This window comes from Megalobrama amblycephala, linkage group LG17 (genome assembly GCF_018812025.1).
Source record: "Megalobrama amblycephala isolate DHTTF-2021 linkage group LG17, ASM1881202v1, whole genome shotgun sequence".
Lineage (NCBI taxonomy): Eukaryota > Metazoa > Chordata > Actinopteri > Cypriniformes > Xenocyprididae > Megalobrama > Megalobrama amblycephala.
In genome coordinates this window covers 1,041,370-1,055,762 of record NC_063060.1, presented here as the reverse complement: position 1 = coordinate 1,055,762, position 14,393 = coordinate 1,041,370, and the positions used below count along the sequence as shown (strand labels likewise).

The 14,393-nt window shown below is 37.2% G+C and overlaps 1 protein-coding gene across 2 annotated transcripts; it reads left to right on the top strand.

The window, feature by feature from the left end:
- Positions 1 to 72: 72 nt before the first annotated feature.
- Positions 73 to 14,212, top strand: sugp1 (SURP and G patch domain containing 1). 2 transcript variants are annotated; one of them, XM_048162726.1, is made up of 14 exons: positions 73 to 218; positions 1,642 to 1,786; positions 1,867 to 2,024; positions 5,307 to 5,543; positions 6,343 to 6,466; positions 6,662 to 6,750; positions 8,678 to 8,789; positions 8,918 to 9,168; positions 10,671 to 10,777; positions 10,868 to 11,045; positions 11,131 to 11,237; positions 11,431 to 11,576; positions 11,735 to 11,864; positions 13,802 to 14,212. In XM_048162726.1, exons 1-14 carry the CDS (start codon positions 200 to 202, stop codon positions 13,826 to 13,828), a joined length of 1,830 nt encoding a protein of 609 aa, XP_048018683.1. In that variant the 5' UTR covers positions 73 to 199; the 3' UTR covers positions 13,829 to 14,212. The 2 variants fall into 2 exon arrangements, with proteins under 2 accessions (XP_048018683.1, XP_048018682.1); XM_048162725.1 differs by having other exon boundaries at positions 8,666 to 8,789.
- The last annotated feature ends 181 nt before the right edge of the window (positions 14,213 to 14,393 follow it).

Sequence of the window (14,393 nt, the reverse complement as noted above, 5' to 3'; positions counted from 1 at the left end):
ACAATTATAAGCATGCTTATATTTCTTTATACTACTGTCTATCCAACATCAACCTCTTGAGCAAGTAGTGTATGACACACAGAGAGATGCGCATGTGCACCAGGGGGCCGGTAGGGGGCGCAATGAGCGCTGCGCTTTTATTCTCCATCTGCTCCTGAAGCCGCAGAAGAAGCAGAAGCTGCTTCACAACATTAGCGCGATGGAGTCCAACGATGCAGGTAAAACGCTGCAGACATTAAAACATCATCATTAAGGCTTTATTATCTGACATATGTGCGTTTGTTTATGTGTCTGTCTCTCGTTCTTTGACTCTGTTTGTTGACATGATGATTGTTTCGGTCGTTTTGACCGAGATTAGCCGCTTCTGCGCTAAACTGCTGCAATCATAAACACTGTGTTGTTTATTTGATCAAAGATCAGCTTTATATTCGTGTGATCGAAGATTTCTGTGTTTGTTTTTCATTTAAAATCTCGGTTTATTTGTGTGGAAGACCGTTTCTGTCAAATGAGACAAAAATATTCTTTTGTAAATCATAATAATGGCATAAAAAGTGATTAAAAAGTCAAATTATGAGGTAAAAAGTAGAAATAACGAATTTCTATTTCTTTTTATGTCGTAATTTCGACTTTTTGTCATTTTTTTGTCGTCATAATAATCTGTCTTTGTAATAATTTCAACTTTTTATGCAATAATTAATGTCATAATTTAGTTTTTTTTTTATTCTTACAGTTATGACTTTATCTCATTTTCAACTTTTTATGTCATAATAACTTTTTATGCTGTTAATTCTCATATTGTATTTTCAGAAAGTTTTGGAATATTTTTTCTCTCCCCAAATTTGTCACTACCGAAACACAATAATAAATCATTTAATAAGAAGGGTTACATTGACCTATTAACATTTTGTTTATATCTACCTTGTAAATATATATTTTTTACTATTTTAAAAAAAAGTTTTCACTGGTAAATCAATAACAGTTACAATTTTAATAATATTTCAAGTGTGATTTATGAGATTTGTTGTATTTTGAATCCGGTCTTTCTTTGTAAAAGTCATAAAGTTTATCAAACTGATTTCAAAGTGAAGGATTCATTAGTTTGAATAAACATTGAATCAAACACTATAATAACATCTTAGCTGATCATTCAATATACTTTATTTTTTACAAAACATCCATGTTTTGGTCGTGACAGTAATGTGTTGGTAGTGACCACATCACATGACACAATTTAACTCACATACTAAAACATTAAAACACGAATTATTTGCATAACTGTGCTAAAATTGTGTTTATTTCCCCCACATAAACAATTATGAGTTTCCTTTTGTCACTACCAGAACAATAATGTCACTACCGAAACTTCACCACATGTTTCGGTAATGACAATTTTTGACACTTTTGAGCCGCTCAAAGATGATAGAAATGGACCAAATAGGAAAATGAATCTCAGGAAAATGAGTCCAGATGACATTTCTCCCACAAAACGAATTAGAAAAGATGGTTAATTGTCATGAAAATTGTCACGATGAAAAAAAAATTATTTACTGAATTTTGCAGAGAAATCATATTGTTGACGGTTATTGTGAGATTCACCTGTGTGTATGTGTGTGTGTGTGTATGTGTGTGTGTGTGTCTCAGGTCGTGGCGGGAGGAAGACTCATCAGAAGAGTAAGTTGAATGTGATCATGAGACAGGAGGAGCTGATCGCTCAGAAGAAGAGAGAGATCGAGGCCAAACTGAGAGAACAGGCTCTGCCGAAGCCGGAGCAGAACAAAACCAGCAGGTGGCGCACACCTCTGATGAGCACAACATGCGTGATCACGTCTGTGTGTGTTTGTGTTGATCTGTGTGTGTGTGTTTCAGCTCTCCTCCCTCACAGGTTTCTTCATCATCTTCATCCTCTTCATCCTCATCATCCTCCTCCTCCTCATCATCCTCCACATCGAATAAGTTTGTGAATGACGGCAGTTTCCTGCAGCAATTTCTGAGGATGCAGCAAGAGAAGTCCAGCACTGATGAAGGTGAGATTGTGTTTGTCTCTGTCACGCATCATAAACATAAGCCTTAACAATTATATTTCACCCAAATTACAGACTAGATGGATGCCATAGAAAATATACATTTCCCTGTAAACATAGTCTAGATGTCTGAAGGACTGGTTGGTTTCACTAAACTTTAAAGCTGATTCAACCTTGACACTGACGCGTATCACTGGATAATAGAGCTGCGCGATTCAAACAGACAACTAAACAAAATAACATTTACTAGAGGTTCTGACAAAATGTTGATTGCTGCAGTCTATTTAAAATGTTTAATTTGAATAAGTTATTTTAAAAAAACAGGTCGAATGAATGATTCAATGACTCACTCATTAATACTTCACTTGCTTCAATACTTAATGAATCAGAATTTTTGAATGAATCTCTTTAGTGAATGATTCAATGACTCACTCATAAATACTTCACTTGTTTCATTACAGGATGAATCAGTGTTTTTGAATGAATCTCTTTAGTGAATGATTCAATGATTCACTCATAAATACTTCACTTGTTTCGTTACTGGATGAATCAGCGTTTTTGAAAGAATATCTTGAATGAATGATTCAATGACTCACTCATAAATACTTCACTTGTTTCTTTACTGGATGAATCAGCATTTATGAACAAATCTCTTGAATTAATGATTCAATGACTCGCTTATTAAGATTTCACTTGTTTCATTACTGGATGAATCGGTGTTTTTGAATGAATCTCTTTAGTGAATGATTCAATGACTCACTCATGAAGACTTCACTTGTTTCATTACAGGATAAATCAGCATTTATGAACAAATCTCTTGAATTAATGATTCAATGACTCGCTCATTAAGATTTCACTTGCTTCAATACTTAATGAATCAGAATTTTTGAATGAATCTCTTTAGTGAATGATTCAATGACTCACTCATAAATACTTCACTTGTTTCATTACAGGATGAATCAGCATTTATGAACAAATCTCTTGAATTAATGATTCAATGACTCGCTTATTAAGATTTCACTTGTTTCATTACTGGATGAATCAGTGTTTTTGAATGAATCTCTTTAGTGAATGATTCAATGATTCACTCATAAATACTTCACTTGTTTCGTTACTGGATGAATCAGCGTTTTTGAAAGAATATCTTGAATGAATGATTCAATGACTCACTCATAAATACTTCACTTGTTTCTTTACTGGATGAATCAGCATTTATGAACAAATCTCTTGAATTAATAATTCAATGACTCGCTTATTAAGATTTCACTTGTTTCATTACTGGATGAATCGGTGTTTTTGAATGAATCTCTTTAGTGAATGATTCAATGACTCATCATGAAGACTTCACTTGTTTCATTACAGGATGAATCAGCATTTATGAACAAATCTCTTGAATTAATGATTCAATGACTCGCTCATTAAGATTTCACTTGTTTCATTACTGGATGAATCAGTGTTTTTGAATGAATCTCTTTAGTGAATGATTCAATGACTCACTCATGAAGACTTCACTTGTTTCATTACAGGATGAATCAGCATTTATGAACAAATCTCTTGAATTAATGATTCAATGACTCGCTTATTAAGATTTCACTTGTTTCATTACTGGATGAATCAGTGTTTTTGAATGAATCTCTTTAGTGAATGATTCAATGACTCACTCATAAATACTTCACTTGTTTCATTACTGGATGAATCGGCGTTTTTGAAAGAATCTCTTGAATGAATGATTCAATGACTCACTCATGAAGACTTCACTTGTTTCTTTACTGGATGAATCAGCATTTATGAACAAATCTCTTGAATTAATGATTCAATGACTCGCTTATTAAGATTTCACTTGTTTCATTACTGGATGAATCAGTGTTTTTGAATGAATCTCTAGTGAATGATTCAATGACTCACTCATGAAGACTTCACTTGTTTCATTACAGGATGAATCAGCATTTTTGAATGAATCTCTTGAATCAGTGATTCATTGACTCACTCATGAAGACTTCACTTGTTTCATAACAGGATGAATCAGCATTTTTGAATGAATCTCTTTAGTGAATGATTCAATAACTCAGTCAAAGATTCACTTGTTTTATTACTGGATGAGTCAGCATTTATGAACAAATCTCTTGAATTAATGATTCAATGACTTGCTCATTAAGATTTCACTTGTTTCGTTACTGGATGAATCAGCGTTTTTGAAAGAATCTCTTGAATTAATGATTCAATGACTCACTCATAAATACTTCACTTGTTTCTTTACTGGATGAATCAGCATTTATGAACAAATCTCTTGAATTAATGATTCAATGACTCGCTTATTAAGATTTCACTTGTTTCATTACTGGATGAATCAGGGTTTTTGAAAGAATCTCTTGAATGAATGATTCAATGACTCACTCATGAAGACTTCACTTGTTTCTTTACTAGATGAATCAGTGTTTTTGAATGTATCTCTCTTAGTGAATGATTCAATGACTCATAAATACTTCACTTGCTTCAATACTGGATGAATCAGCATTTTTTAACAAATCTCTTGAATCAATGATTCATTGACTCACTCATGAAGACTTCACTTGTTTCAATACTGGATGAATCAGCGTTTTTGAATGAATCTCTTTAGTGAATGATTCAATGACTCACTCATGAAGACTTCACTTGCTTCAATACTGGATTAATCAGCGTTTTTGAACGAATCTCTTAAGTGAATGATTCAATAACTCAATCAAAGACTTCACTTGTTTCATTACTGGATGAATCAGCGTTTTTGAAAGAATCTCTTGAATGAATGATTCAATGACTCACTCAAATACTTGTTTCATTACTAGATGAATCAGTGTTTTTGAACGAATCTCTTGAATCGATTCAATGACAAATACATTTTTTAACAGTCACTTGTCGCCACCTACTGGTGTAACAATATAATCGCTACTTTCAAAAGGTGATTCACAACTGTAGACATCAGTGTTTATATCCGAACTATAAACTTTAGTTTCAGTACTTCTGTGATCATTTGAATTATTGTAAAACAAAAATAATGATACTGTGTGGTTGAAAAGACTGTTTATGAAGCTTTTTATATCTATACATGATAACTGCTTTTTTTCTAAATGCATTTTATTGAAGAATTAGTTACAGATGAACTTAGTGTAATAATCAAATTCAGAGAATTCTCCATTTTTTTTCTTAAGCATACAACATAATAGACAAAACCAACATATCTGCTGTAGCCTATATATTAGTATCATTTAGTTATTGTAATGTTGCCTGTGCTGATGTCATGTCCTCTAGGATCCCTCGGTCCCACCCCCTGCGCTCAGAACCAATCAGCAGCCGGAACACAAGCGCAGAAGAAGAGCATTCTCATCGGGAAGCGGCCGGGTCTGGGCGTCAGCAGCATGATCAATCAGTTCAAGAACTACTCGCAGTCCAAGAAGTCGACGCTCCTGGCGGCCCGACCCAGTGTGTTCAGCTCCCCCGATGATGAAGACGAGGAGGAGGATGATGCGCACTTTCTGGAGGTCAAAGGTATCACACTTCATCTCAGTCTGGTTCTGACCAGTGAACTTTCATCTAAAGACTGTTTCTACACCAGCGTTCTCCCTCGTCAAGAGCTGGTTCATTTAACACCACAGACGAACTAAAGGACTAGTTCGCCCAACAGTCACTTAATCGGGAGAAAATTGACTTCCATTGTATTTTTTGTGCATATAATGGAAGTCAATGGGAACCAAAACGGTTTGGTTTGATGTAAAGTTCTCTATTTTCCAAATTCATGTTATAGACATTAGGGCTGGGTATTGACACAATTTTCACGATTCGATTCGATTACGTTTTCGATTTGATATTGATTATTTTTGATCAGTTACAGAATATCAGATACATATTCTGCTCATTCATCAACTGAAAACACACTAGACTAATCGATTCTTGGGATTTAAGAATCAATATCGGTTCGAAAAAATGAGAATCGATTAAAATCGAGAAATCAATATTTTTTGCCCAGCCCTAATAGACATCTTATTGTGAACAATTCATCTCTGCATGTACACATCTAACCTGTTATGATTCGTTAACGAGATTTCATCAGTGCATAACGACTAAATATGGGTCTGCATCATGTGACCTCAGAAGACGAATGAAGCTTAGGATGAGCTGCATTGAATGAACGAGTGCTAAATGAATCAGTGTCGACGTGTGATGCTTTATTTGTCTTTGTTGGACGTTGACTGTCAGATGATCAGCTGTACGGGACAGACATGCGTGTGCTGATGTGAGCTGTGTTCAGTGTTTGCGTTATGCCGGCGTTCTCATAGCCTGCTTAAAGTTTCCCCCCCAGAGGACGGAGACCTGCGGCTCATCATCGACAAGATGGCCATGTTTGTGGCGGAAGGCGGTGCCGAGTTGGAGAAGAAGGCCATGGAGGACTACAGAGACGATCCCGTCTTCTCGTGAGTTTCATTTCCGTTACTTGCTCAGTTATAGTTTCGCTGCTTTGAGGGTTTGAAACCGCAACCTTTTGATTACGAGTTCAGCTGCTCTACGGAAGACATTATTCAGATCAGTTCAGTTCAAAAACTGTGTAAAGTTCATCAGATATTAAATGAATCCAGTCCGGATGGTTCAGCTCTGACTCTGTTGTGCAGGTTCTTGTTTGAGAAGAACAGTAAGGACTATCTGTACTACAGGAGGAAAGTGGCTGAAATCAGAAGAGACACGTCCGCTCAGTCTGATGGTGAGCAGAAACCACATCTGAACAAACACACAACTCGACTAAATGTTTGTGGAGAGACAGAGAGAGACCTCACAAACATTCACACATCAGATAGACACTGTTTAGGACTCTTTACATGAGCAGAACTGATGCGTGATGTTCGTTTCACTCTGAATGTGCACACTACAGGACACTCATTTATTAAATAGCTTGAGTTTGAGGATTGTAGCTTTAGTCGAGAGGAGAGTGATCTTAACCCTTGTGCGGTCTTCGTTTGGGGTGTCTTTGGGGTCTCCAGGCAACAAAATGTAATTTTGTAACAAAATATTGTTGTTTTTTAAACAAATGTAATTTTACTTTGTTTATTAATGTTTTTACTCCACATTCGTGCAGTTTTTGGAGGATTTATCATATTTTTTCAATTTATATAAATAAATAAAAAAATATTTTTTTAAAATAGGTTTTTATACAAAAACAGCTTTTTATGTAAAATTCACTTTAAAGACCCACATTTCTAACTTTCATTCATGGGGATAACATGGATAATCTTGACATGGTTTAGTGTGAGATTTTTGCCCATCTTTTGAAAAATGCAATTTTAAAAGAGTTAAAATATGATCACTTTTACCAGTAGATGGCAGCAGAGCTCCACTATTGCTATTTGACTGACTGAAAGACTCTTTTCACAAGTATTTTCAGATGGATTCATATCTAAATATTATGAAATCACAATTATAACAATAAAAGCTACTTTTTGTCAAAGTTTAGTATTTTTTTGTACTGAAAAAAATCAGTTTTTCAATATTGTTACATTATAATGACACCCTGCTTAGAAAATGGACAAAATTCATCCTCAAAATCAACATTATTGAATGTTTTTTTTTTTTTTTTTCAGTACAAAAAAATGCTTTGGCAAAAAGTAATTTTTATTGTTATAATTGTGATTTAATAATATTTAGATATGAATCCAATTGAAAAATACTTGTGAAAAGATGTCTTTCAGTCAGTCAAATAGCAAATAGTGGAGCTCTGCTGCCATCTACTGGATAAAGTGATCATTTTTTAACTCTTTTAAAACTGCATTTTCCAAAAGATGGGCAAAAATCTTAAACTAAACCATGTCAAATTATCCATGTTATCCCCATGAATGAAAGTTAGAAATGTGGGTCTTTTATAAAGTGAATTTTACATAAAAAGCTGTTTTTGTATAAAAACCTATTGAAAAAATAAGCATTTATTTATTTATATAAATTTGAAAAATATGATAAATCCTCCAAAAACTGCACAAATATAAAGTAAAAACATTAATAAACAGAGTAAAATTACATTTGTTTTTTAGAAAAACAATTATTGTGTTACAAAATTACATTTTGTTGTCTGGAGTCTCTGGAGAGACCCTGAGAGTGACTTTTTTTCTACACTAACATAAAAACAAGATATCGCTCCAATTTGTTTTTTAGTTGTAGAGAAAGTGTTAACAACTGTACAACGTTTCATGTCATTTGGACAAAAAGAACATTTTTATTTTATTTTAGCAAACGTCGTTTGGGGTCTAAAAAGACCCTATAAGGGTTAAAGTCGTCATAAAAGGGAAGTTGTGCTCGTCTTTTCTTCCCTATTGTGACGTATATCCGAGTGAAACTGTAAATTCACAATAACGCTCGGACACACTCGCTCGCACATTCTCACACTCGCACACGCTCTGTGTCTCAGTCGTGTAGTGTGCACTAGAGCAGTCGTGTCCGACCGGAGCCTCCGTCTGTTCGCGATCGGTGGCGTAACATGAGTGTGAAGTGATGAGTGTGAATGTGTGGCAGCAGACGTCACTGTCCTCTTCCCCAACCCAATCCCAGCTCTCCCTCTGGCTGCAGTACACTCACTCATAATGGAGCTTGTTTAGTTTGAGTTGCTGCCGGTTCTGATAGGCTGCTTTAAGTCTCCTCCTCAGTGGACGAAAGCACCAGGAAGGTGGCGGAGAAACTGGCGCGCTTCGTGGCGGACGGCGGCCCGGAGGTGGAGATCATGGCTGCTCAGCACAACCGAGACAATCCTGCATTCAGGTACTTGATTCAGTTCAGTGTTTCATCTTAAGGAGGCAATCGATGCAAAGATTCAAACATCGTTTAGAACAGCACAGACTTGAACAGGATTGAGAAATAGTAAAGATGATATTTTTGCTCTCTGTCAGTTTCCTGTACGAGTATCAGAGCGCTGCTCATCGCTTCTATAAGGCCAAAGTGGACGAGTTTCGTCAGGCCAGAAGTGGCTGTGAGACACAGACATCTGTTCAGCCCGTCACGCCGGAACAAACGCCCACTGCAGCCAAGAGGAAGAGGAAGAGCAGGTGGGGAGCTGAAGATGATAAAGTCCAGCTGCCCTCGCCGAGCATCATCAGCCCTCCGATCGCTGCGGCCGAATCCAGCACTCCTGCACTGTCTGGTACTCTCACTGTCCTTATTTTTATTTTTTTAAAGTGAAGTTAAAAAATATTTATCTTAAATTTTAATTTTAAATCATGAATCTTTATGTAAAAAAAGTGGCCCTCATGTTCATGTCACTACCGAAACAGTGTATGATTTTGAGACTGATTTTAACACACTTCTACATTTCTGACCAGGAAATATTCCTCTCACAGCCTCTCTTTCACAGCAGATAGATCATCATTCTGAGTTAAATGTGTTCAAAAGTCTGAAAATCTGTGTGGAGCTTTAAGGAATGTCACTAACAAACACCTTTTTCTGCAATTAAGCAAACTTTTTTTGGGTGTTATTACGTTAAATTTAGTTTTTATGTGTATAAAACTGTTCAGAACTGTGCTAGATAACCATGTGCTGATTATCATCTTTGAGCGGCTCAAAAGTGTCGAAAATTGTCACTACCGAAACATGTGGTGAAGTTTCGGTAGTGACATCATTGTTTCGGTAGTGACAAAAGGGAACTCATAATCATTTATTTGGGGGAAATAAACACAATTTTAGCACAGTTATGCAAATAATTAGTGTTTTAATGTTTTAGTATGCAAGTTAAATTGTGTCATGTGATGTGGTCACTGACCAACACATTACTGTCATGACCGAAACAAGATGTTTTGTCAGAAATAAAGTATATTGAATGATCAGCTAAGATGTTATTATAGTGTTTGGTTCAATGTTTATTCAAACTAATGAATCCTTCACTTTGAAATCAGTTTGATAAACTTTGACAAACTTTTACAAAGAAAGATCGGATTCAAAATACAACAAATCTCATAAATCACACTTGAAATATTGATAAAATTGTAATTGTTATTGATTTACCTGTGAGAACTGTTTAAAAATAGCGAAAAATACATTTACAATGTAGATGTAAACAAAATCTTAATAGGTCAATGTGACCCTTCTTATTAAATTATTTATTATTGTGTTTCGGTAGTGACAAATTTGAGGAGAAAAAAAATATTCCAAAACTTTCTAAAAACACAATATGAGAATTAACTGTACAATTACTAGAAATGTGTACCTTTTGATATTATACAATTTGCATACATACAAAATTTGTGGAAAAAGACTTTTTTTCAAGACGTTTCCAACTCTGACTCTGAAAATACTAGGGAATTGTGCTTATTTTGGTGAAGCAAGTTTGTGTATAAAATATATAATTGTCATAATAATTTTTCTAGTATTATGCCAAGTCACTGAACCAGCTCATTTTCAGTGTTTGCTCAGTCATCTAATTTTTTTTAAGGTCATAACTTTTTTTTAAAAGGGGCAGTTGCATAAATAGCAGTCTATCTTTAGAGCTAGTATGAACACTTTTCTGATTTAATCTACCTTTTTATGTAATTATGAGCAGGTAGATTGGTCTAATTTGAGTTTTCCTCTCATCCCCAACAAACAAACACACACTCAAACACATGTATTGATGTATAATTTGATGACTTTTGTTCTGGTGTGTGTATGTAGATCAGGAGTTGAGCAGTCTGGGATATAAGAAGGGGAAACCGGTGGGTCTGGTGGGCGTGACGGAGCTGTCAGATGACCAGAAGAAACAACTCAAAGAACAGCAGGAAGTACGAACACTCACACAGTCATTACCTATAAACCCCACATGCCATAAAAATATTTGAATGTATAAATGGCCGTGTGTGTGTGTGTTTCAGATGCAGGAGATGTACGACATGATCATGAAGCACAAGCGGGCGATGCAGGACATGCAGCTGATGTGGGAGAAAGCCATCAGGAACCACCAGCACGAGTACGACAGCGACGAAGAGCTGGATCCCGAGGCCGGAACCTGGGAACATCGACTCCGACAGATGGAGATGGAGAAGACCAGAGGTCAGAGGTCACCGCAGGACACCTGTGATTTAAGAGCGTTCGTGAGGTCTGTAAATGTGACGCGCGTGATGTGTGTTTCTCACAGAGTGGGCGGAGCAGCTGACTGAGATGGGCAAAGGGAAGCATTTCATTGGTGACTTCCTGCCACCTGATGAGCTGGAGAAGTTCATGGAGACGTTCAAAGCTCTGAAGGTGAGAGCGGTCACGTCATGTCAGCTTTATTTCTGTTATATTCAGATTGTTTCAAAGCAGCTTCACAGTGATAAATTACAGAATAAATGATGCAAACCTGATCATATATGCTAAATAAAATAGAGTGACTCAAATTGACACAGGAAGTAGTTCTGGTGTGACATGTGTCTGGTTTCCTGTTTGTGATGTGCAGGAGGGCAGAGACCCAGATTACTCCGAGTACAAGGAGTTCAAGCTGACGGTGGAGAACATCGGCTTCCAGATGCTGATGAAAATGGGCTGGAAAGAAGGCGATGGTCTGGGGTCTGATGGTCAGGGCATCAAAAACCCCGTCAACAGGTGAACACACACACACACACACACACACACACACACACACACACACACACACTCTCTCACATACACTTGTATTTGCTGCTTGGATCACCTGACACAGATCTGGATGACAAAGAAATGCAGTGCTGATGATTTGTGTGTGTGTGTGTGTGTGTGTGCAGAGGCTCCACAGCGGTGGACGGCGCAGGGTTCGGTGTGGACCGACCCGCTGAACTCAGCAAGAGTGACGATGAGTATGATGCTTTCCGTAAGAGAATGATGCTGGCGTATCGCTTCAGACCGAACCCTCTGGTGAGTCTCTTCAGTGCCTGATCATCATCACAGCGCTATGGAAGCTCGTTTCCACAACCCAATAAAAAATAATAAATCAGGCCTTTAAGCACATGCATAAAAAGGTATCATTTTTTTTATTTAGCAAGCCTGTAATTAAAGACTGAATTAAAGATGGAAAAGACCATTTACAGCAAATACAGTCAATTTACCATAGGAAATATGTAGTTATTAAAGCTTTTTAACAGTTATCGAGGTTGAGCCAAAAAACATAGGACTAGTTCTCCAAAGTTGTTTTTTGAAACAATCTCCAATATTTAACGAACGATTCGATGGGCAGCTAGGGTCCTAGAGGCAAAGTTGTTCAGAATGAGGAGTTCAACCATGTGGTACAAATGTCGTGGGCGTGTGCAAAAAGTCGTGTGATACAAAAACAGGCCCAGCGAGTTTCATTCCGATTGGCCTCCGTTAATCTTGTCTAATAGCTGCACAAAATTCATTGGCCGATGGCGGCCATGTTTTTTGAGATACGCCATTGTCCTCATAGACAATCATGACACCTCCGACAAAGACACTGCATGCCAATTTTCAAGTCAGTCGGACTGACAGTGAAGAGCTGATAGCCATTTTTGTTTTTTTCCCTGTTATAGCGCCACCAAGTGGCCAGTTGGCACGTCCTTTTTCACACGACCACAGAATGAGTTCTTACACAGGTGTGCCAATTTTGGTGAAAATATCTCATTCCGTTCATGAGTTATAGCCATTTTAGTAAAGTGGCTCCGCCCACTTTTCGAACGTTTTGGCGCCCCTTAGAGACCGTGAATCGGAATTTCAACTTTTTTTTTTATAGTTATTGACAATTAGACTCCAGAGAATCTCGCTGCACTAGTTTGGTTCTGATTGGGTAAAAAACCTAGGACCAAAAGTAGGTTTTTCAAAAAATCTAAAATACCCTTGTCTAATAGCTGCTCAAATTTCATTGGCTGATGGCGGACATGTTGAGATACCTCAATGTCCTCAAAGACAATTATGGCGCCTTGGACAAAGACACTGCATGTCAATTTTCAAGGTAATCAGACTAACAGTGAAGAAATGATAGCCATTTTTATGTTTTTTTTCCTGTTATAGCGCCACCAAGTGGCCAGTCGCCGCATCCTTTTTCACACGACCACAGAGCGAGCTCTTACACAGATGTGCCAATTTTGGTGAAAATATCTCATTCCGTTCACGAGTTATAGCCGTTTTAGTAAAAGTGGCTCCGCCCACATTGAATGTTTTAGCGGCCCTTAAAGACTGTGAATCGAAATTTCAACTTTTTTTTGGGATAATTATTGACAATCAGACTCTAGAGAATCTCGCTGCACTAGTTTGGTTCCGATCGGGTCGAAAACCTAGGACCAAAAGTAGTTTTTTCCAAAAAAAAAACAAAATATCCTTGTCTGATAGCTGCTCAAACTTCATTGGCCGATGGCGGACATGTTTTTTGAGTTACGCCAATGTCCTCATAGACAGTCATGACACCTCGGACAAAGACTCTGCATGCCAATTTTCAAGTCAATCGGAATAACAGTGAAGAAGTTATAGCCATTTTCCAAGTTTTTTTCCTGTTATAGTGCCACCAAGTGGCCATTCGCTGCATCCTTTTTCACACGACCACAGAATGAACTCTTACACAGATGTGCCAATTTTAGTGAAAATATCTCATTCCGTTCACGAGTTATAGCCATTTAAGTAAAAGTGGTTCTGCCCACTTTTCGAATGTTTTGGCGCCCCTTAGAGGCCGTGAATCGAAATTTCAACTTTTTTTGATATAAAAAAAATGAATTTGTAGCATAAATGCGAGTAGCAACCAAACAAACCCAATGCTGATGTCAAACGCAACAAACCACTCGATCACATGATCAGCTTTTTAATGTGTGTTGTTCGATTGCTAACCCGTCTCTTCTGTTCCTGTGCAGAACAATCCCAGGAGGCCGTACTACTGAACGCAGCAGCATCGCCCCTCTCTCTCTCTCTCTCTCTCTGTTTGTGTTTTTCTCCCTCACAGCAGGATGAATTATTTCAGAGAATAGAGTTTTTCCCCCGCGGATCATGTGATCCGCTTACAGACTCGAGCCCTTCAAGTGTTTCTGTTCCTTCAAAGATGTTTTGATTTATTATGTTACATTTATTGAGAACTGTAAAAACCCCATGATATAGTCAGCTGTGTAATATTATAGCTCCTGGATTTTATGTCAGTTTTACCCATTGATGAGCACAGATATTACGAATCAAACCTGCACAAATTGAGTGATTTTAGGCTTGTTCCAATCCTCAGATTAAACTCCACGTCTGTCATTGAGATCTATTAAACGTCTGTGGTCCTCAAACTCTCTCTGTGTGTGTTTGTTCTCCAGCTGAGCGAATATAACCCTCTTCCTTCAGTCTTCTTCTTGTTCAAGTGTGCAGAATATGACATATTTTAAGAATATGATGTTTGTTATGCCGTGAAATACTGGAGTGTCTCAACAACATCTGGATGGAGTCGATCTCAGTTTTCTATGAACTAAT

Coding starts and splice junctions, on each gene's coding strand:
- sugp1 (XM_048162725.1), top strand. Junction 2,025..5,306: donor GAAGTCCAGCACTGATGAAG/GTGAGATTGTGT, acceptor CATGTCCTCTAG/GATCCCTCGGTCCCACCCCC. Junction 11,238..11,430: donor AGACGTTCAAAGCTCTGAAG/GTGAGAGCGGTC, acceptor TGTGATGTGCAG/GAGGGCAGAGACCCAGATTA.